Source organism: Crotalus tigris, unplaced genomic scaffold, assembly GCF_016545835.1.
Source record: "Crotalus tigris isolate CLP2741 ecotype Arizona unplaced genomic scaffold, ASM1654583v1 scf7180000024117.2648584, whole genome shotgun sequence".
Taxonomy (NCBI): Eukaryota; Metazoa; Chordata; class Lepidosauria; order Squamata; family Viperidae; genus Crotalus; species Crotalus tigris.
This window is the reverse complement of record NW_024100394.1, coordinates 182,611-206,805: the sequence shown is the minus strand read 5'-3', so window position 1 is coordinate 206,805 and position 24,195 is coordinate 182,611. Positions and strand designations below refer to the sequence as shown.

The 24,195-nt window shown below is 39.0% G+C and overlaps 1 protein-coding gene across 2 annotated transcripts; it reads right to left on the bottom strand.

The window, feature by feature from the left end:
• Positions 1 to 271: 271 nt before the first annotated feature.
• Positions 272 to 23,508, bottom strand: FAM110C (family with sequence similarity 110 member C). 2 transcript variants are annotated; one of them, XM_039322590.1, is made up of 2 exons: positions 22,118 to 23,508; positions 272 to 4,321 (listed from the first exon to the last, which is right to left on the bottom strand). In XM_039322590.1, exon 1 carries the CDS (start codon positions 23,229 to 23,231, stop codon positions 22,146 to 22,148), a length of 1,086 nt encoding a protein of 361 aa, XP_039178524.1. In that variant the 5' UTR covers positions 23,232 to 23,508; the 3' UTR covers positions 272 to 4,321; positions 22,118 to 22,145. The 2 variants fall into 2 exon arrangements, with proteins under 2 accessions (XP_039178524.1, XP_039178525.1); XM_039322591.1 differs by having other exon boundaries at positions 272 to 4,316.
• Positions 23,509 to 24,195: the final 687 nt, after the last annotated feature.

Below are 24,195 nucleotides of genomic sequence, written 5' to 3'. Positions count from 1 at the left end.
TATAAATATCTCTGTGTCTGGCCATTTCTGGCAGTAAAACATATAATAACATATCCATAGTTTTTGACCATCTGTAATAGTATAATGATAATGAACTTAGGGAATCTATTCAGTGCTTGATTACAGCTGATACATTCCATACTATTGTGGAGGAACAATTGATAAATGTATCTTCTGATGCTTCCTTGGGGGAAAAAAAAATCCTGATGTCTCTCCTTGAATTTTGATCAGTACTCATTAGCACAAAAAAACTAAATACAAAGACAATGAATACTCTTGCTGTAATCTTATTTAATCAGGATTTTCTGTGATTGATGATGTGCTTCAAATTGTGTCTACACCTAACAACCATAAAGAGAGTTTTTCTCTACAGTTTGTCCCAAACATAGTCTTTCAGGTCTTGCAGTTGCTGACATATTGAACAAATGAATGAGGAAAAATATTAAATATGGAACAAGCAATATGTTTTGTTGTCTCAAAATGAATTCCAGCTTTTAGGAATTATGTGAAAGTAAGCAAACTCATCTTTTCATTTTAAAAATGTGGTTTTAAATCTGATTTTGCTTTTTGTTTGTTCCCAATGAAACAGATTTATTTTATAAAGTTTACAGTTGCATTAATTTAATGTGATAAATTTTAATTCATAAAAGTGTTATAATTGTTTCTTGACCAATCCTAGTTTAGTTTAATCATGCAGAACTTTTCCACACAAATTAATTCATTATTTTAGGGGACTGTCATCATGTTAGCTGTAAAGTTTAAAGGAGGATTTTTTTCTGTCCTTTACTTTTCACAATAATTAACGAAATAACTTATCATACTCTGCAAAGAATGCAAAAGTACAGTGGGTTTCCTTTTGGATCAGCAACTTTGACACATTACTATAAGGACATACACACACAGCAGTAATAATTTTCTTCCATGTTAGCAGCATTATTATTATTTTTTTTGTGACAAACCTCATTACAGTGAAAAAAATAGGTTTCACAAAGACTTTTCAGCAGGAAGCTTAAAATACAATTACATGACATATTTTGCAGATAACAGCAGATTGGAGAGCAATGGACAAATAAATGCTCATGATATATCTCTTACAAAGCCCACACTCACCTCTTTTAATGCCTCATTAATATTATCAAAACATCCAGAGCATTAAATGGGCTGCATTTACTAAAAGCAAAATAGCCGCTTACTGTTCACCAAGCATATTTTTTTTCATCAATATACTCTATTAATTAGCACTTTAAGTGCTGGCTTAGCTTCCCAAGCCCAGAATAAATTAAAATAAAAAATATTTCATTTCTGATCCTTGCATGCAGATCTACATAAACAGAGCTCTCTTACCCATTGGGATTAGCAATCTTTCAGTGGTGGGGACTGAAGTGTATGTATATAAAGGACACACATTAAGAACAAGCTCAGCCATTGTGGCAAGGAGGGGGGTGAGGGGGGCAAGTGAAGGGAAAGTAAGAGCTGAAGAAAAAGCAAGGGTTGCAGCAACAAATGGAATTTGGAGTGTTTTTTAATATATTACTTTATACTAATCAATATTAAAGTTAATATTTGTAGGACCAGAACAAATATCTATCTAAACTTGGATTCAACGATCAATCAATCACTTCTGGAAACCCACAGGGCTAAATGTTCTCATGTGTTAATCCTTGATTTGTTTAACCATGGTTTCTTGAATCAGTCACGGTGATTGTATTTATTCACAATATTAAGCAATAAACTAGGTATGAAAATATGGCCTTTAGGGCCCCTAGAGATGCCTCTCACAGAGTGGAAGAGTCTCCTATAGTTTGGGGGGTGGGGTTTAAGGAGAAAATGAGTGCCTGTTCATCCCTCAGCCCTAAGATGGAGGCAAAGGCAAACTATTTCTGAGAAACTTTGTCAAGAAAACTGCCAGGGCTTCTCCATGCAGTCACTAAGAATCTGACATGGTCAGCCAGAAGGAGAAAAAAAAAATTCCTTGTAGATGCTCATCTAATTTCAATTTTAAAAAAAACTCTGAAACCCCACCCTCCCCAAGCCCTAATGCTCAACAGCAGGGGTGGGCAACCATGACCCCTTTATGACCTGTGGCCTTCAACTAACAGCATTCCTGAGCCAGCCATATGGCTCAGTAATTCTGGGAGTTGAAGTCCACAGGTCGTAAAGGCACTGTAGCTTGCCCACCCTTCCTCAACAGGCTTCACAAAGTGCAATGCAGCCCTCGGATTTGTGTTACTGTGCCATAAGGTTTATAAAGCATATTGGCTGCATTCACACACTGCAGTAAAACTTACTGAAAGAAATGAGTGCAACTCATGGTCCCCAATAGCTGGAATCTAGGGACAGTCTGTTTCCAACCCTGCAAAACTATCATAACTAGTAGATTTCGGGGGGGACGGAGAAAGAAAAAGATATATTGTATGGAGCTGCAGTGAGAATAATCTTTTAAAAGAGATCTCTTTTTGTATTTGCTCGCTACTAACCCAAAACAGTGTCAGGAATATTGCAGGAGAATGACAAATCCCAGACGGACCTTTTTCCACCATAGGAGTATGATGGGTTTGTGTTAGCACGAAACGGTTCCTGATTTCCAGTCCGTGCATGCCAGCCTTAGACAAAAGGGCTGTTACCTTTGAAGAATGAGGAAAGTTCAGACAACTCTTTATTTTCCTGGTAAGAACTGCCCCACATTTTCTAAGGCAGAAAAAATAATTTTGATTTTTGACTGCAGTTAAGTTTGGTTATTCAGTGTCAGCTTTGCTACCTTTCTTTCTTTCTTTCTTTCTTTCTTTCTTTCTTTCTTTCTTTCTTTCTTTCTTTCTTTCTTTCTTTCTTTCGGATAGATAGATAGATAGGTAGATAAAGATAAATAGAGATAAACAGAGATAAACAGAGATAGAAGATAGACAGACAGGCAGGCAGGCAGTTATGGCCATTTGCTATATATGAATGCCAACGAGGCCGTTTTTCTGAAAGAGCAGAGAAAGACATGTTTGCACTTGCTTGCTCTTACAGAAATGACAGCCAGCGATTCCCGGGTGGCAAAGAAACAGACCTGGAAAACCACAGTCAGAAACCATCTTCTCAAAGACATTTTAACAACCCCAGACAGCTCTATGCCCGCCGGCTTGGTTAAACCAGGCATCTGCCTGTGCAACCTACTTGTACCATTAAAAAAAAAGCAATGCTTTTTTTTATAATAATGAGCACCATTCCGTTATTTGGGAGGGGGGGCGACTGTTTAGTACCATGGCACATTAAAACTGAATATAGCATACAAGACAAACGTCTTACTTTGCAGACATGAGAAATGGGATTGGATTACGAGTTGCAGCTCTGGGATGACATTATTTCTAATCTGAGACAATCCTGAACCTTTTGGGGTGATTTTTTTTAGGACTCTAAAGTAATAGAAAGGAAGGAAGGGTTCTGGGTCAAGCAATTGTGCTGTAAACCCCATGACAGTGCCACAAAGTTTTTTTTTCTGAAATCCTAGAATGGGTGCAAATTGCTAAAGACAGTACTGGCACAATGTTGTTTTTTTTTTTAAAGCCCTTTGCAGTTCAAGCATTGCACTAAGGTCCACAAACTCAGAGTTCTGAGTTTGCACAACATACTCAACCCAGGCAAAAATCACTATTATGGCTTCCTGTGTCATCTCAATTATTACTGAGATGATAGGTTGGCAAGTAGGTAAGTAGGCAGACAGTCAGACATAGAATCTGCCTAATTGAAAGGCAGCTTTCTATACTTATAGAAGACCATATCTATTCCACTGTAAACATTAACTGAGCAATTAAAACCAGAATCTTGGAGAGAATTATTTCCAAACATTTAGCTTGTTCCACAAGTTAATATTCATCTATATCCATCAGTGTAGTATCTTATAAATACAAACCACGAAGTGGACATGTACCTCTCTCACTCTTCATACAGTGCACCCACCCACCCACATGCATGCACACACGCACACACACAAAACTACACACAGAAACACAGATACACAAAGATTTCTTATACAGAAATTATGCTTTTCATTGTTGGAAACAATGAAATTATCTCTCAGAGACAATTAACTTTAGGTTTCTGCTGTGTTATTAAAATGTACATCAAAAGAGGTCCATGCGTGAATTAAGATCACTCTTGCTTTCTGTTCATAACCACAATAAGGAGCATCGGTTTCCATTTCTTGAGTCTGAGCTTCAGGTTTCAATTCATCCTTTAAGAAGCAATAAAGATTCTCTACTCCTCTGTGAAGAAGTAAGGGAGAAATGGTTGCTGTAAATACGCTCTCTGTTGTGTTCAGTCTTCACTGAATGCATCTATTCTGAAAAGAAGAGAAAGAAGTTTTATTGAATTGCTCGCATGCTTAACACTCTGCCGTGTTAAGGTGCTTTATTCAGATGGATGCCGAGAAACATTTTTATATTCATTTCCACATGTTTGTTGAATTTATCACAAACCAAGGGATTTCATTAAATTACAGTATAATTTATCACAAATTATATAAGGGGCTTGTTATCTTGACTGCAAACCAGAATATGTGTGGAGAGTGTTACTTTAGAATGGAAACTTTTCCCACTTCCCATAGTCCATACTATGTCCACGTCTCAAGAGCCTTCAGATCCAATACAAATTAGTATTCTTCCGCTACTGTACACCTAGAGGCAAACAAAGTCATTACTAAAAGCCAACATGGGTTTGTCAAAACAGATCATGCCAGATAAACCTTATTGCATTCTTTGACCAAGTGACAAAATTAATGGATCAGAGGCATGTTGTGGATATAATTTACTTGGACTTCAGTAAGGCATTTGATAAAGTAGATCACAACCTACTACTCGATAAGATAGAAAAATGTGGGTTAGACAGCATCACCATCACATGGATTCATAGTGGCTGACCGGCCGTACTCAGTGTGTGGTCCTCAATGGAACTGCATCTACATGGAGGGAAGTGTGTAGTGGGGTGCCCCAGCGCTCTGTTCTAGGCCCAGTGCTTTTCAACATCTTCATCAATGATTTGGACAAGGGGATAGATGGGGAACTCATCAAATTTGCGGATGACACCAAGCTGGCAGGAATAGCCAACACTCCAGAAGACAGGCTTAAGATATAGGAGGACCTGGACAGACTTGAACACTGGGCTCTATCTAACAAAATGAAATTCAATAGTGAAAAAAGTAAGGTTCTACATTTAGGCAACAAAAACCAAATGTACAGGTATAGTATAGGGGGTACCTTGCTCGATAGTAGTAACTGTGAGAGGGATCTCGGAGTCCTAGTAGACAATCACTTAAATATGAGCCAGCAGTGTGCTGCAGCTGCCAAAAAAGCCAACACAGTGCTGGGCTGCATTAACAGAGGGATAGAATCAAGATCACGTGAAGTATTAATACCACTTTACAATGCCTTGGTAAGGCCACACTTGGAATACTGCATCCAGTTTTGGTCACCACGATGTAAAAAAGATGTTGAGACTCTAGAAAGCGTACAGAGAAGAGCAACAAAGATGATTAGGGGACTGGAGGCTAAAACATATAAGGAACGGTTGCGAGAATTGGGTATGTCTAGTTTAACGAAGAGAAGGACAAGGGGGGACATGATAGCAGTATTCCAATATCTCAGGGGCTGCCATAAAGAAGAGGGACTTAAGCTATTTTCCAAAGCACCTGAAGGCAGGACAAGAAGCAACGGGTGGAAACTCATCAAGGAGAGAAGCACCCTAGAACTAAGGAGAAACTTCCTGACAGTGAGAACAATTAATCAGTGGAACAACCTGCCTCCAGAAGCAGTAAATGCTCCAACACTGGAAGTTTTTAAGAAGAGACTGGACAGCCATTTGTCCGAAATGGTGTAGGGTTTCCTGCCTGAGCAGGGGGTTGGACTAGATGACCTCCAAGGTCCCTTCCAACTTTACTATTATTATTATTATCGATCATCGCACAGTCAGCCATATGTTCAGACTGGATTTGGCATTTTGTCTACCTATCGAGTCCTTACCCAGGACCTGGGATAGGCAGATGTGGATGTTTGATGGTATTACAGATATCGTCGCAGGATGGAAGCAGTTCCTAGTAAGGCTGCCTTTTGCAATTGACTAATAACGAATTTGTCAATGCCAATGGTGTTCAAGTGATGCTCCAGTTGTTTTGGGATTGCACCCAAGGCGCCTATGACTATTGGTACTACCCTTGCTTGCTTTTGCCACAGTCTTTCTATTTCTATTTGTAGGTCTTTGTATTTTGTTATCTTCTCCAGTTCTTTCTCGTCTATTCTGCTGTCTCCAGGCACTGCCACATCCACTATCCAGACTTTTTGTCTTTCTTATCGACAATTGTTAAGTCTGGGGTGTTATGTTGCAGTGCTTGTCTGTTTGAATTCTGAAGTCCCAGAGCAGTTTAATTTTATCATTTTCTATGACTTTCTCTATTTTATGATCCCACCAGTTTTTGCTTACAGGCAAATGATAATTTTTTGCAGATCTTCCAATGCACCATTGTTGCTACTTTGTCATGCCGCTGCTTGTAATCAGTCTGTGCAATCTTCTTGCAACAGCTTACCAAGTGGTCCACTGTTTCTTCAGCTTCTTTGCATAGTCGGCACTTACTGTCTGTTGCTGTCTTCTCAATTTTGACTTTGTATGCATTTGTCCTTAAGGCTTGGTCTTGTGCAGCCAGAATTAGTCCCTCGGTCTCTTTCTTCAATTTTCCTGCTCTTAGCCATTGCCAGGTTTTATTGTTATCTGCTTTCCCAGCTATGTTTTTCATGTATTGGCCATGTAGTGCTTTGTCTTCCCATGCCTCTATTCTGTTCTTCATTTGGTCTTTCTTGTAGGCCAGTTTGGTCTCTCCAGTAGTCAGTAAGCCTTCCTGATATACTAATTTCAGTGCATCTTCATCATTGTTTTTCAGATATTCTTCCAAAGCATTTTTTCTTCTTCAACCATCTGATGTACTTGTAGCATTCCACGCCCACCTATTTGCCTTGGTAGATAAAGTCTATCAATGTCACTGCGTGGATGAAGGGCATGATTCATTGTCATTATTTTTCTGGTCTGCCTATCCATTGCTTTTAGTTCTGCTTGATTCCAGTCCACTATTCCAGCTGTGTACCTAATGACTGGGATTGCCCAGGTGTTGATTGCCTTTATGGTATTTCCTCCATTGAGTTTGGATTTTAAGATCTTCTTCACTCTCTTGATGTATTCACCTCTAATCTTTTTCTTGACTTCAGTGTGCTTGATGTTGTCAGCTTGAAGGATACCCAAGTATTTGTAGTACTCTTCCTCATCCAGACTCTTAATGTTATTTTCGTGGGGCATCTTGATTCCTTCAGTTTTCACTATTTTTCCTTGTTTGATAGTAAGTGTGGCACATTTGTCCAAGCCAAACTCCATTACAATATCTTGGCTATATATACGGACAGTGTTGAGCAGCGATTCTATTTCAGATGATGTTTTTCCATACAGCTTCAGATCATGCATATAAAGGAGGTGGGATAGTCTGGCAGATGTTTTTGATGTTTGATAACCATGTCCTAAGTTATTCAGTATTGTTGACAGAGGAAACAGTGCAATAACAAATACTAATGGTGATAATGAATCTCCTTGAAATATTCCTCTCTTGATATTAACCTCTTCCAGCTTCTCACCATTGATCTGCAACTGTGTCTTCCATTGTGCCATCGATTTTGCACAAATTTTCTGATGTTTCTACTGACTCCTGTTATTTCTAGGCACTTTATTATCCAATCATGTGGCAGAGAGTCAAATGCCTTTTTGTAGTCAATCCATGCCACATTCAGGTTGGTCTTCCTTCTCTTGCAGTTTTCCAAGATCATTTTGTCTATTAGGAGTTGATCTTTTGTTCCTCTGCTATTGGGGCGGTTTCCTTTCTGCTCAGGTGGAAAGAGATTGTTTTCAACTAGATGCTGTTGTACTGCATCAGCTACCACACCAGTTAGTAATTTGAAAGTTGTTGGTAAGCAGGTAATTGGCCTGTAGTTACCTGGTGTTGCCCCTTTTGCTGGATTTTTCATTATTAGGTAGGTTTTCCCAGTTGTTAGCCACTTTTCAATTTCTCCTCCTTGTAGTATATTGTTGAATTGCTTGGCAATGAGTGGGTGTATAACAGTTAGATGTTTCAACCAAAACCCATGCAGTTCATCTTCACCTGGTGCTGACCAATTTTTGATTTTCTTTGCTCTTTTTTCTACCATTTTTGTTGTTATTACTAGTTCTTTCATTTCAACTTCTGTTTTATTTGCATCCACCTCTTTTAACCAAGCCGCATCCTTGTTGTATTTCTTTGGGTTATCCCATATCTGCTTCCAGAACTGCACTGTTTCTTCCTTGTCAGGTACTGACTGATTCCTTGCAGTTTCTCCATTGATGGATTGGTAGAAACGTTTCTGATTGGATTGAAATTGGAGGTTCTGCCTATAGTTTGCAATTCGAGCTTCATATCTACTGATTTTCCTGGCTATAGCTGTTATTTGTTGCTTTATTATTTCCAGTGCTTCCTTGATCTTCCTTGTTTCTAAGTGGTATTTCTTGATTAGGTATTCTTTGGTCTTCTTGTTCTTCAGCTTCTTTTCTTTCATCTGTTCTAGCTTGCTTGCATGTGATCTTAACTTGCTGATCTTATTTTCTAGTCTAACCTTCCATTTTTGTGGTGCACTGTTTGTTTGTTTTTCTTTTTTGTTGATTTTACATCCCAGGTATTCTGTTATAACTGCAGCTGTGCTGTACATTAGTTGGTTTGTTTCTTGCAGTGAATTGGTGCTTATACTTGCTATTGCAGTATTTGCATCTTTTAATGCTTGTGCTAGCTGTTTCTTTGGAACAAGCTTCAATGCAGGCAGCCTTATTCTGTTGTTTTTGTGCTGTTCTAGATGCTCAATTATTCTTTGTTTCAATTCTTTTATTTCTTTAGTTAGAGGGTTTTGTTCTTCCTGAGGAAGAGGTGCCTGGTTTCCAAATGAGAACAGTTGTATATCTCTGCTGGATTCCTTCACTGCCAACTCCCCCTGGTTTGCCTCTACATTCTGAATTACTTCTGGTAAGGCTTTGATTTCTTTGCCCTGGGTAAATCTTTGCAGTTCGTCCAATTCTGTTTCTGTGAATACTTTATTTCGTGTTATAAATCAGCGTTGATCTGCTAGTCTCTGTTCTGTTATTTCTGATTCTGGATGTTGTTCTTTCCAGAACTGGTGCATTCGTTTTAGATATCCTCTTCTTGTTGGACTTGATCTGTAGTAACAGATCATTATTTCTTTGTTTTCCATCACTGTGTATCTGCGACGGGTAAACACCTTTTCTTCCAGTAGTTCTGCAGCTGCTAGCCCTGGTTGCTCAGCCAACCGTCCTGAGTCCTGTAACCCATTTTTCACCAGATATCCAGGAACTCCAATATCTAGTGCGGACCTTGTTAACCCGGGCGACGTCCGAGCCGGTATGGCATTCTGAAATTTACGTCTCACCATATTTTTTATGGGAGAGACACTCTTTGTCTGACTCCTCTGATGAGACCTGTCCAGTATGGTTGAACCTCTGGCATAGCTCTCATCTTCTTCAGAGTACACAAGCCCCACAACCACGTCAAGGTAGTGCCTCACTGGGGGTTGTATTATTATTATTATTATTATTATTATTATTATTATTATTATTATTATTGCCAAATATTCTTTAACCAGATTTTCCCAACATTCTAAGCCATGACTTAGTGAGCATAATATTAGGAGATCTGCTAACTTCACCCATGCATCATCAGATCTGAGTAGAAGAGTTAGTCAGTGTTAAACTTCTTTTTTGAATACAGCACCTGCCACAAACAAGCCACTTTGTTATCTCCACTGATCCTCAGTGAAAGGGGTTCATGATTATACTTCTGAAATCAAAGCAATAACAACAAAAAAATCACATCCAATTCCTCTGTCCATATTCTCTTCCTTTTTTTTCTATCTATTTCTACTTACTATAAATAATTGAAGTTTGTACTATAAACAATTGCAGCTTATACTATATATTTACACAGTTCTTATTTTGAACAGTATACATGTGCTAGACTGCTGATACTCTATACCCTAATAATAATCACATCAATTCCCTTTGATCGTCAACAACTCAATCAGAGAAAGGACACATAACTGCAACTCCTGTTGCAGTGGATGCACTTATACAAAAAGTCTATAAAATATTTTATAAAAATATAATAAACTAATAATAAGAGGAGCAAATAAACCTATAAATACATTGCACTTGGCATTGCACAAATTATGGTAGAAAAGCTCAAGATCAACCCATCATACTGTGAGAATCAGATTCATATACCAAATCCATATTTTCATTACACTTCTCTCACAGTAACTAAATTCCCTTCATTCTTTTGAGTTGCTGGAAAAACAACTTTCCCAGAAGTGCCCAATATTTCCCAATTGCTCTCTTCATCAGCCTAAGATCCAGTGTTAAGGTGGTGGACCGGGACCAAAAACTCCCAGGTTCTGGTCTATTCTGAGTCATGGAGGTTTCATTGACTAATTTTAGGCAGATAGTCAGCTCACCTTCTTCACAGAGTTGTGATCCTGAGAAAGATGGGGGGGGGGGAAGAAATGCTACTTGGGCTGCCATGAGCTCTCGAAGGAGAGAGATCTAACAAGTAAATGAATATACAAAGGCAGATATCAGATAATGCTATGGAAACCAACAGAATAGAAAGTGTTAGAGAAAAACTTTAATTTATCTTTACAGGCAGCCTTTTTTTATAAAATGTAATTTCTTTCTTTAAAACCGAAACAAACCCTGAAGGCTTTATTTATGTCAATCTCGTTAATGAATATCCCTCCAATGACACAGATTTACAGTTTTGCCAGTATCTGTTTGATTTATTCATGCTCACAAGAAAGCCCCATAAAAAAATTAAGTGGTAAATATAAAAAGTTCATGATTAAGCAAGTGCTGATCCATTAAGAGAGCAACTTTTGAGAAGAAGCTATTCTCTCAGAAACCATAGCATACAGGAGGATACAGGTAGCCCTCGACTTATTTATTTAGTTCATTTAGTGACCAGTCAAAGTTATAACAGCACTGAAAAAAGTGACGTGATCATTTTTTACCCTTATGACTGTTGCAGCATCCCCACAGTCATGTGATCAAAATTCAGACACTTGGCAGCTGACTCATATTTATGATAGTTGCAGTCTCCGGGGTCATGTGATCACCTTTTGCAACCTTCTGACAAGCAAAGTCAATGGGGGAAGCCAGATTCACGTAACAATCATGTTACTAATTTAACAACTGCGGTGATTCACTTAACAATTGTGGCAAGAAAGGTCATAAAAAATTGTTGGAGATGTGGATGTTTGGATGCTATTTACTATCATATCTGGTGGTCGTGTAAAAATATAAAAGCTTTTTGGATTAAGATATGGTGGAATATTCAAAGAATTTTTAGAAGGAGGGTAAAATTTACCCCACAATTGTTTTTGTTAGGTATTGTTACTGATTGTGATACTAAAGAGACCACATTGATGTTAAATTTAATTACAGCCGCAAGGTTGTTAGTAGGGCAATGTTGGAAGAAGGAATCTTTGCCTACTTTGCAAGAGTGGTTTTTTAAAGTTTCTTATCTGGCGGAAATGGCAAAGATTTCGGCTTTTTTGAAGGATCAATCGCAAGAGAAGTATTTTGCGGTGTGGAAAAAATGGATAGATTTTATTCAATATAAGTTGGATATAAAAAAATATTATTTAGTTTTTCAATAACATATTTAAAATTTAAAATATTTTATAGATTTTATTCTTTTTTATTTTTATTTTTATTATACTTTCTTTTATCTTTATCTTTTTCTTTGTTCTTTTTCCTTTTAAGCATTTTTCTTTTGGTATTTATGTTTTTTTATATATATATTATTGTTAATTATTTTATAATTTGTTCAATTAATGTATTTAGACTTATTCATGGTTTATATCTTTTTAAAGATTTTTTGAAGAAATTTCAATTAAGCCTATATTCAGCTCTGGGAAGGTCGGGGGAGGGAATGGGAGGGTTGGGGAGGTTTGGCGAAGAGTTGTTTTGTTTTTGTAAAATTTTAAAAAATTTTCAATAAAAAAAAAAAGACGCAAAACACACTTAGCAATAGAAATTTTGGGCTCCGTTGTGGTCATATGTCAAAGGCTAACCTGTATCTGCCCAGACATAAACAACTGCTCAGTTTCCCACTTTCCTTTTTCAAAGGTGGCACACCCCACATTGCTCATCTTCAAGCAATACTAGGTAACTATACAAGCCAACTCCTTCCACATCATAAAGTTAAAGACGTTTTTTTCAGGTCAAAGCCAGATGAATGTAGGAAGAGCTTGTCTTTTGTTCTCAGTGTGATTGTCTCCTTTGTCCCTTCAGTTTTTGAAAGAAAATGTTTAGGCCACAACATAAGAACCCACTGAACTTGAGTAGTGAAAAGGCAGAATGAAGTGAGCCTGGAGTAGGTGGAGCCAGCACCCACTAATTCTTTGTGGGTAATTGCTGCCAGACAGAATTTAGAAGGTATTGGCAAGAAAGCTGCTTTAACTACTAGTTAATAGCTCCCTTGCAGATAGAAGTTTAGCATCCACTGGATGAGAGATGCCTGAATTTCTGTATTTATAGATTCCATTTCCAGCAGACACAACAAGAAAACGTCTCCTGGCCTAACTCACCAGTATTCAATGTAAAGACAGTCTATACCAGCTGAATACATAATAGTGATTACAAACTTTAAACAGTGATATGTTTGATGAGATCCTGAAAACAGAGAGGCAAGGAGTTTGAAGACGAAAGGCAACATATGAATATGTGAAAAGAAGGATGGTCTGCAATTATAAGAAGCTATAATGATGTAGAGTAAATGTTGTGTAATACTTTAGCTATACAGCAGAAACTTGATTTAGTATATTTTGAATTCAGTAGAAGAAATTCTTGTTATATTTATGTTATTACAGAACATAACAGGAATTTCTTCCAATATCATCTGTTGCATCTGTAGATGGTGTAGTCTTCAACTTAATGGACTATTTGGAATAATGAGCAAACCTCCCTCCAGTTGATCTGTTAACACAGAGATTTATGTTGTTTTCTTTTTTTCTAGCTCATGTCTTTAACCCTATTTCTCATTCTGAGGTTGGTAAAATGAGGACCCAGATTGTTGGGGATAATATGTTAACTCTGTAAACTGCTTGGAGAGGGCTATAAAGCACTGTGAAGTGATATATAAGTCTAAGTGCTAACTGCTATTCTTCACTGTTTGACAAATCAATAGAAACCATTGGCTTTCCAAATGTAACTCACCAGTTGATAAACAGTAATTGTAACACAACTTAAAAGTCAGTTGCTAGTTAAAAATACAGTAGCCCTCAATTATGATCACAATTAAGCCCAATATTTCTGTTGCTACCCAAGACATTTGTTAAGTGAGTTTGGCCCCATTTTACGACTTTTCTTGCCCCAGTTGTTAAATGAATCACTGCAGTTGTTTAGTTGGTGATATGGTTTGGCTTCAATCTGGCTTCCCCATTGACTTTACTTGTCAGTAGTTTGCAAAAGGTGATCACATGACCCCAGGACATTGCAATGATCAGAAATATGAGTCAGTTGCCAAGCATCTGAATTTTGATAACGTAACCATGGGGATGCTGCAATGGTCTGAAATGTGAAAAAATGGTCATAAGTCACATTTTTCAGTACTGTTCTAACTTTGAATGGTCACTAAATGTATGGCGGTAAGTCAAGGATAACCTATATAGCATTGATGTGATGTTAAGTATAATTGAATAGATTGGGACTGAGTGGTGGTTCTTTATAATCACCTCCTGGGCCTTTCCCCATTGTTGAGATGAACTACTATTCTCCCAGAAGAACTATACAAGAATGAGCTTAACATCCCAGATAACCACAATGAGATGGTCACTGACCTCGAACCAGACATCCTAGAATGTGAAGTGAAATGGGCCTTAGAAAATCTGAGCAACAACAAAGCTAGTGGAGGTGACAGTATTCCAGCTGAGCTATTCAAAATCTTAAAAGACGATGCAGTAAAAGTGCTACACTCAATTTGCCAGCAAATTTGGAAAACTCAACAGTGGCCACAGGATTGGAAAAGGTCAGTTTACATTCCAATTCCAAAGAAAGGCAATGCCAAAGAATGTTCAAACTATCGCACCATTGCACTCATTTCACATGCTAGTAAAGTTATGCTTAAAATCCTACAAGCTAGACTCCAGCAGTATGTGGATCGAGAACTACCAGAAGTACAGGCAGGATTTCGAAGAGGCAGAGGAACTAGAGATCAAATTGCCAACATACGCTGGATCATGGAGAAAGCTAGGGAGTTCCAGAAAAACATCTACTTCTGCTTCATTGACTATGCAAAAGCCTTTGATTGTGTGGATCACAACAAATTGTGGCAAGTTCTTAAAGAGATGGGAGTACCAGACCATCTCATTTGTCTCCTGAGAAACCTATATGCGGGTCAAGAAGCAACAGTGAGAACCGAACACGGAACCACTGATTGGTTCAAAATTGGAAAAGGAGTCCGGCAAGGCTGTATACTGTCACCCTGCCTATTTAACTTATATGCAGAGCACATCATGAGAAAGGCAGGGCTAGATGAATCAAAAGTTGGAATTAAGATTGCCGGGAGAAATATCAACAACCTAAGATATGCAGATGATACCACTCTAATGGCAGAAAGTGAAGAGGAACTAAAGAGCCTCTTGATGCGGGTGAAGAAGGAGAGTGCAAAAGTTGGCTTGAAACTCAACATTAAGAAAACCAAAATCATGGCATCCGGCCCTCTCAATTCCTGGCAAATAGATGGGGAAGAAATGGAGGTAGTGACAGATTTTATTTTTCTGGGGATCACCTCAGATGGGGACTGCAGCCAAGAAATTAAAAGACGCTTGCTCCTGGGGAGGAAAGCTATGGCAAATCTAGACAGCATACTAAAAAGCAGAGACATCACCCTGCCAACAAAAGTGCGTATAGTCCAGGCCATGGTTTTCCCAGTTGCAATGTATGGCTGTGAAAGTTGGACCATAAGAAAGGCTGAGCGCCAAAGAATTGAGGCCTTTGAACTATGGTGCTGGAGAAGACTCCTGCGAGTCCCTTGGACTGCAAGGCGTTCAAACCGGTCAGTCCTAGAAGAGATCAACCCCGACTGCTCTTTAGAAGGCCAGATCCTGAAGTTGAAACTCAAGTACTTTGGCCACCTAATGAGAAGGAAGGATTCACTGGAGAAGAGCCTAATGCTGGGAAAGATTGAGGGCAATAGAAGAAGGGGACGACAGAGAATGAGATGGCTGGATGGAGTCACTGAAGCAGTAGGTGTGAATTTAAATGGACTCCAGAAGATGGTAGAGGACAGGAAGACCTGGAGGAACATTGTCCATGGGGTCGCGACGGGCCGGACACGACTTCGCAATTAACAACAACAACACTATTCTCCCATTCTTTAGGTGGCAGAAAACTATGCTGGTGTGAAATCTTCTCCTATTTCCAGTCCCTCTTTTTCTATGTGTTGTGAAGCTTTGATGAATTGTAGGGACCCATGGGGGTGACCTTGGAGAAGGCATCCCAAGGAGAGATTTCCTGAACAATTAATCAGTAGAACAACTTGCCTCCAGAACTTGTGGGTGCTCCAGAAGAGACTGGACAGCCACCTGTCCCTGACCACAGGGTTGGACTAGAAGACATCCAAGGTCTCTTCCAACTCTGTTATTCAGTAATTCTGCATCCAGAAGACAACATGATAGCAACAAGTACTAAAGCTGCATTGCACTCAGGAAGAAAGGAAAGTGCAACAAAAACACTCAGACTGGCTACCCTATAATTTCCCTAGGGTACAAGTAAAAGGGAGGGAAGGGAAAAAGCAGGCAGACTTCTCAGTAAAGTATAGTTGTACTCTACTTCCTGTCGAGTCATACCTTGTACTGCTGACACAAACGTCTTGATTTTGGGCGAGCAACACAGGTTGAACAAAGTGACTTATTGAGTTTCTCCTACCCCAAACTCACTCATAGGCTGGAATGAGAAAAAGCTTCATGAGGGACCAAGGCAGAAAAAAATGTCAGAAGTTTTGGGGGCCAGAGTTAGGGGCATATGGGGATACAAACTATCTGTACGAAACATGCTTTATCTGTTGGCTTGATAGGTGTAACTGTATTTTGGCTCAATATGATTCTATAGAAATGTTTTCTTATTGCATCAATTGGGGGGGGTTACTTGTGATTCTCCAGAATTTGTTGGTTTCTACCCACATCCCTGTCATACTTAATAATTTACTGGATGAGTGGGAAGATGGGGGTCTAATCATATTTAGAGGGAATCACATCTCCATCTTTGTCCTATATAAAAATTGCAAACTTGATCTATCCTAGCATTTAGTACCACAAAAAAGTACTTTGTTCTGTTAGTTTAAAGAATTACTGCTACAAGTTTAAATTAATTATACAATTATTATCCAAGCAGCATAGAGAGAAATGAAATTTGCAAACTCTCACAGGGAATGAGGATGTCAAGACCTTAAGCATGTAAAGAAATCCTACTGGAATACTTCAAGCATCTTCATCCCAACTGTCTACAATGAGGCCACTTACACATAGACCTTGCTAATGAAGTTAAAAGTAGTCTACTGCTCCAGTATGTTGTTTTAATCTGCACTTATTCTCTAACCACAGTGATAATCTGGTCTGTTGGTTATGTTTCTTTAAAAATGAAGCAACCAAGAAAACTGTTAACAGGTACAGGCAACTGTGTTTACTTTTTGGAAAAAAGCCAATATTTGCAGGAAATCAAGGATGTATTCTTTCATAGCAGGAAGTACCTAGCATTACAGAACTAGACTTGGATTACAGGACTATAAATATACGATTCAGTAGCCTCCTTACAGCTCATCCTCTGACTAACGAATTGTATAAATACTATAACAATGAATTACAAACTGGGCACTTTGTAAAGGATTTGCCACTGAATTCTTCAGTGCAAAGGCTGTATGCATTTACCTTAACAAAAGCTATTCTAAATTAACAAAGATCAGAAATCTCTCTTCTGATATTTTGAAGGACACAGTGAAATGAGCTACCAACAACATTCTCAAAACATTGCTATTTTGAGCTGTTCTTTTGGTAGTGCTGGCTCTCAGAGTTATTTACAGACTAGATTCACACATTATGCTAAGCCAAAGTGTAGTTTGTTTGGTTTTAACATAGTGTGAAGTGTGACTTAACCATTGTGGATTGTATAATATGGTGGACATCTTAGCATATTATGGGAACTCAGCCCTTTGTGGCTTAATTAACAAACCATGCTTAAGTCAATAATGGATTATTGCAATGCATAAATCTTTTCCCTGGGGTCTGCCTTTAGAATCTTTTAAATGCTTGCAAAACTCTATTATATCCTGCAGGCGCTTCATAATAAAATGCCTATTAGCAAAAAAGATTATTTCCAGCCTCAGATCTGTAACTGTAGCTTACACCAATCATAGGGGGACAAAACTTGATTTGACAAGCAAATTAAAAAATAAAATTCTTAACCATTCCCTTTCCATCACCACCATATTTCCTTTTCCACATCCTTTCCAAGCTGCTACCCTCAATCAGGGACCTATGAGAAGTCAAGCACTGGTTAGTGAAGAAGGCTTTCCTGTTTCAAATATTTTAGAAAAGCTCAGAATCAGCTATATTTATCTATTTTTATTTATTCGTATCCCACCTTTATTATTTTTATAAACAACCCAAGTCAGTGAATCTATCCAAAACATTTTCCCCACTACAACAACCCTGTGAGATGGATCAGGGAGAGAGAGAATGAGAGAGAAAAACTTGGTCCAAAGTCACCCAGCTGATTTTTCATGGCTAAAGCAGACTTGAACTCACACTTTCTAGCCTGTTGCCTTAACCACTAGACCAAACTGTCTCTCTGTGTAGAAACCCCAATCTTTTTGACAAAACAGAGCAAACAATTCAATTGTTTTCAACCTGACATCCTTTACAATGTGTTTATCCTAGCCAAAAATCTGGAGAGTTTGAAAAGATGAGGAAGATTTAACATTGGAGAAGGTCATTTTTGATATATCTTTCTGCAAAGACAGATGGGGACAAATAAGAAAGATTCTGGGAAAGATGCCTCATTCTGTACCATGTTCCCTCAGTGGCTTTTGATGTTGTTTTGGATTACTCAGCAAATACCCCAAACACCAGAACACCTGCCTTCCACTCTATGATTTAGCCAAGTCTTCAAGGTCAAGTCTGTGAAACCAGCCCTCCTCCTAATCCAATTTTTGGTCCCAAGATCTCCTTTACTGCTTTCTCTCCTGCAGCTAGGCTTCCTTTACTACTAGTGTCAGTTTAAAGGATGGGATGGAGATTTTATTCTGAAACTATCATCTGAACTGGCTGACTTATCTTGTGGGTTCCTTTCTCTCATCTGTTGGTGTTCTTTTCCCAATGTGGCAGATCCGGTTTTAGAAAAGTTGCTACTCACACAGCTCAGCCTCCTAACTAATTTATCTATTTCCAAGGATAAGTTAAAGAAAGAACCATTGATCAGGCCTGTGTTATAGATGGATTTTTTTCATCTTATTTTTTCCTGGTAAATTCTAAACTCTGCCCTGCAGATTTTCAAGTAAGAACACTCTTTTCTTTAGGGCCATTTGGAGACATGCTGTGACTCAAATTGGAACACACTTTCATTTAAACAAGTCTAACTACACCAACAGGATAAAAACCTGTGAGGTCCTCACTTAATGACAGCAACGAAACTGCTGATATTGCTATTGCCACTTTACAACCATGCAGCTTAGCAAGAAAATTTCAGTCCCAATTGCCACTGTAACCTGAGTAGTTGTAGTTGCTTGTAAATATATCAGATGATTGTGACTTATTAAACAAATCATAGCTTAACATGAGGTCTGTGATTTTCCAAACATAGGTCAGTCAAGAGTCTTCTATTCAGAGAAATATTTTCTCAGATTGTATTAATGTAATTGAGCCAGTTTGTTGTAGTGATTAAGGTGCTAGCCTAGAAATCAGGAAACTATGACTTTTAATTCTGCCTTAGGCATGAAGCCAGCTGGATGACATTGGGCCAGTTACTCTCTCTCAGCCCAAGCCAACTCACAGGGTTGTTGTTGTTGTGGAAAATGGAAAGTGAAAGGAGTCTTAAGTATGTTTGCTACTTGGAGTTATTAAACATAAAAGAAGTATGATAAAACTCTAACAAATGAATATTCTTTTCTTCAGCAGCAGCACCATTCCGGAAACTGTGTGTTTGAGTGGAAAGATGAGTAAAAAGAACTTAGAAGCCAATCTTCTTGAATTCAATGGCGTTTCTGTACAGATGAACCCATGAGAATTTATTTGTATTATTTCTTCTAGACCAGTGTTTTTAAAACTTGGCAATTTAAAAATGTGTGGTCTTCAACTCCATACTGGCTGAAGAGTTCTGAGAGTTGAAATCCACACATCTTAAACATGCCAAGTTTGAAAAACACTGGTCTAGACTTTTTCCACCCTGTATTCCATGAACTCTTTCCAAAGCTGTTCCCCATAAAACACTAAAGGATTTTTTAAAAACCCTTTCCAATGTATATAGTATGTGAGAGATGCATGTCCATATTTTAGTTTTTATTTTAATTTAATTTCTGTTTTTTGCCTGAAGCATAGCCAGTCTAGGAGATTGAGCTCATAAGACTGTCTGATAGACAATCATCAAAAACATAGAGGTTGAGTTGGTGTGGGATTATTCTTTTCTGAGATAAAATGGAAACGTAAGTGGGTGTAACTACTTTGCTATTTTCCTGTGATGAAAAATAAAGAGATTTATATTATCATGCTTTTAAAAAAATCAAGGAAATCAAAGTTCACTTATTTTCCTTCTGCTAAGAATGAAGTACTGGTGAATAATTAAAACCTTGGTTTTCTATTCAGATGTTATCAAATCTCTCTCTCTTTAAACAAAACCGCTCCAGGTGATACAGCCAGGACTTCTCTGTTAAGCTGTGGGATCATTTCTTCACGAACAAACACTATTGTATCTTAACCAAATGCAAATTCTGTAGTGCTTGAACCTCAGCTAAGATGGCTCTCTAGGCAATGCCAACCTTATAATTAGGCAGTGAGATAACCTCCTTGAACACACCAGTAAATTATTCATTATTTATTTAGTTGTTGCTGTGTTTTCTCTCCCAAGCATTTCTGCTTCTTGTCAACATTGCTTGCTCAGTTTTCAGAAGGAAATGCCATCTGAGACTTACTTCAAGTAGAATGTTATCTCGGAGTGATCCTGACCAAGACACTTGCCCTTCCAAAGATGTATGTAGGGCTTGGTTGCTTATAATGTACAATACACTTATTTCACTATTTGACCTAAATATATTTTTGCATGTATTGTATTTTATGATGTGCCTAGCATCAGAACAGATTATTATGGCTAGATTAGCTGTGGCTCAAGGGCGCATCAACTGATTGGTCTCTCTTGGCCGATAGATGCTAACTGATGTCTCTTACTTTGTAAGTTTATTTGGTAAACTACCTTATTTAATCTCAGTATGTTTAACCAGAAACACCGCTGCTCCAAGTGGTAAGTACCAATATTCAATGACTGCATTTGGGACAGCCAGTCAACACTCTGTGTTTCCAGTAAACACCAGTAAGAAAAACACAAGCACATCCCTAGCTGTTGAAGAGTAGGGTAGTCATAGCCCATGCAAAGTGTCCCATGCACAATAGCACACTTCCTTCATGGAGTGTAAACCTCTTAATTTCCATTTATTTCAAAGGGATTCTATCTCATATGTATGATCATTTAGCTGTTGCAACTGATTGAAACGCTTGTTTGGTTGTTGTTTTTTTGCCTTGAGGTACCAATTGTTAAATTCTGGGTCAGTGCTTAAAGTTCAGTGAATGATGGGGAAACTGCCAAATCAATTACAGTATATCAAAGGTGCAAGTTTGTGAATGGATCTTCTGACTCGTACACAACTTTTCAGTAAGTGTTGTTTTTTTTAAATGTCTAGCTACAAAGCCATTGCAAAGTCCAAATGATAAGTATATTCGGTGAGAAGTAAATCTTATTGATGCACTGTATCCTACTTCCTAGGAAACTGCGCCCAAGACTGTACTACATCATGCTGTCCATTTCCCGTTTGACTGGGAATCAGTCCTTTTAGATTTATTGGGGCACCAGCTGAATCAACAACCCTGAAGAAAGTTTGCAGCCCTAATATTTAAGCCCTCCTTTTTGCACGGATGCAGTCATGTATCCAATTTCAGTCAAGTTGAGGCGAAAGGCAATAAACAGAATGAAACAGCAAGAGATATCCCACTCACTCCTCAACAGAATGGAAAATGAGAGATGCCAGGAAATAGCTGCCGAACCTGTTATGTTGTGACGCAAGAGGAAGGCTTATCAAATGAAATACAGTGGGAAAAAGAAGGCACAAAAAGGTTTCTTATTCACCATAACTTAAAAGGGATAAATAAGAAAGAGGATAGTAGAGGGATGATGAAATTGACAGGTCCCAATCTACAAAGGACAACGTGTGTGCCAGTTTATCTTAATTAGATAAAATGAAGGCTTGAGCAAATGGCTAGGCTTTTTGTTATCATGGCCCAACCTGCTGTAAATAAGCTATTTGCCAGTCAGAGGACAGACATGATGTGTAAATATTGACTTTAAATTTCTTTGGTGGTTCTCATTTCTCCTTAGCAAAGTCCATGACTTTCTAAAGGTCAGCTCAAACAGTGGAATCTTTCATAAAAGGAACAGTAACCAGCTTTAACTTTCTGGAAACATTTACCATTATAAAATTACGGAAGGCCCAAATGCAAGAATTATCAAAACTGGTACCGAATGTTATGCCCATAATTCTTTATATATTAACTATACATATATATATATATATATATATATATATATATATATATATATATATATATATATATATATAAGACAATTTCCCCCATCCCTTACTCCATGATGCTAGAGACATAAAAAGGAGAGAACCTTATTCTGTATATTCATAGCTATGCACGGTGATCTCAAAGGTGCACAGATACATTTTGCACACATGCATTCCTGTTACACTGACCTGGGTGTCTCTATGAAGGAAGCAGTCCTTATGCAAAGTCCTGCATCATCACATTAGCCTCTTTGGCTTTCTTGCACATGTACAGCCACTTGATTATCCGAGCATTGCGTTCAACCACAGAGGTGCCACTAGGCCCCTGTTCTGTGAGCTCTTCCTCCAGGAGTCCATCCTCATCACTGTGTCTTGTGAAATCACTTTCAGAAGCTGTCCCACTGATGCTGTGCAGATGGAATGAGAAATTGTCTGAAGCTGCTGAAAAATTCTCTTGGCCTAAATCTTTTATTACCTCAGGTGCAAGGCCACAGTTCTTAAAAAAAGTGTCAAATTCAGAGAAGGATTTTGAATATCGTGAACTGATATCCGACTGAGATCTTTGAAGACCTTTCGATCTCATCTCCTTTAGGTCATAAGGTGAGGAAGTCACATTTAGGGCAGTTTTGCATCTGCTGACCAGAAAGGGCATTGGGTTTGCCTTTGTGGATGAATTCTGTCCTTCTAGATCATAACTATGGCTTGTGTCTTTGTCCAAGATAGTCCCTTCCACTTCAGGAATGGTTTCTTCCTTGAGAACTGCTTTGGACACCTCAGAAAGCAGTTGCTTTTCCTTGAAGGAACCCTGGAACAACCTCCGGACTAAATTCCCCCGAGTATTCTCCTGGCTTTGACCTCTGACGAATTCACATTTCTGACGATAGATCACCAAGGAATCTGGCCGGATCTGCCTTTTACCACTGTTGCGCCTCACAATGGGCGGACTGCCCTGCCGGGCTGCCGGGCTCAGTTCTGCGGTCCTGGGAACTTGGGCTGCCGTGTCCTTCTCCTCTCTTGAGAGTTCGATCTTCTTGCTTCCCACTGAGCAAGTCTCACTGCTGCTCTCCGAAGTTGAGCTGAGGGTGATGGCCGGCACCTGCTTCCTGCTGATGACTTGCTGGCTTTTCACATACTTGGCCTTATCTGCTGCCAACCTTTCCACTGCGCTCTTCCTGCTAGGGTTGGCTGCCTCCATCTGCTTGCGAAGGTGTTCTGGACCCTTTTGGAGAAGCCGTGCTGTCAGCGAGGAGGGGAAATCAGAGATGGCATGCATTCTCCCCATGTGGGAGAGTTCAGCTGGCATAGCAGGCTCAGGTGTCCCACGCTGATTTGCACTTCAGGAAAAAGAAAGAAAAATTCAAAGCTCCTCCTCTTCCTCCTCCTCCTCTCTGATTCTTCTGGGATAAGCAATCCAAGGAACCTCTCACAAACAGCCAACTTCGGTTGCTGTCTCCGTCTCAGTGCTTTCCAAACAAAGCAAAACACCTCTGCTCTGGCCAAGCCCAACTGTCTGTGCCTGCTGCAGACACTCTCTAACTGCACACATGCATGAGTACACACCCCCTCCACCGCTTCTTCTTTGCACATTCACCTTTCCACTGAGCCAGCCCCTATGAGCCAGGCGCAGCCAATCCTCGTGAAACAAAGAAGGCCTCTCTGACATCAGTCGGGAGGGAGATGACTCACTGATGCTAGAGGAGTGTCTCAAACCATCAACACTCCATTGCCTCAAGCAAGGAGGAGCTTTAATGAAGAGGGGTTTTTTTTAAGAAAAAGAAACAACACATAAGCTTCCTTCTGCCTCCTCCTACAGCAAAAGCCCAATGGGAACGAAAGTGCTGGAGGAGCTTTCTTTGGCAGAGATTGAGGTGCAAGGGACAAAATAAACTCCCCCAAGATCCTGCTGTAGATAAGGATATGGTGGTCTTTTCCTAGATGACTTTGAAAGCCCTATTAGTGAGATGAAGGAAGTTCAATGAACTTGGATTTGAGTACTGATGTGTATGTTGATGAATAAACTGAGCTGTGAAGCCGGAAGTTCCCAGTTCCGAGTTTGAATCTGCCAAGAAACCCACGAGGCAGCTGAGAGGCTCAGCCTCATGCTCTGCACTCTGTCACTTGGGGAACAAAAATCATGATTTGATTGGCAGGTTTGCTGTAAGGGGAATGCATCCAATGCACTTTGAACATGTGTGGAAGTACTATTCAAATGCCAAAGATTATTTATATCGCAGGCAGAGACAGGGGAATCTATTTCCCTTTTACCA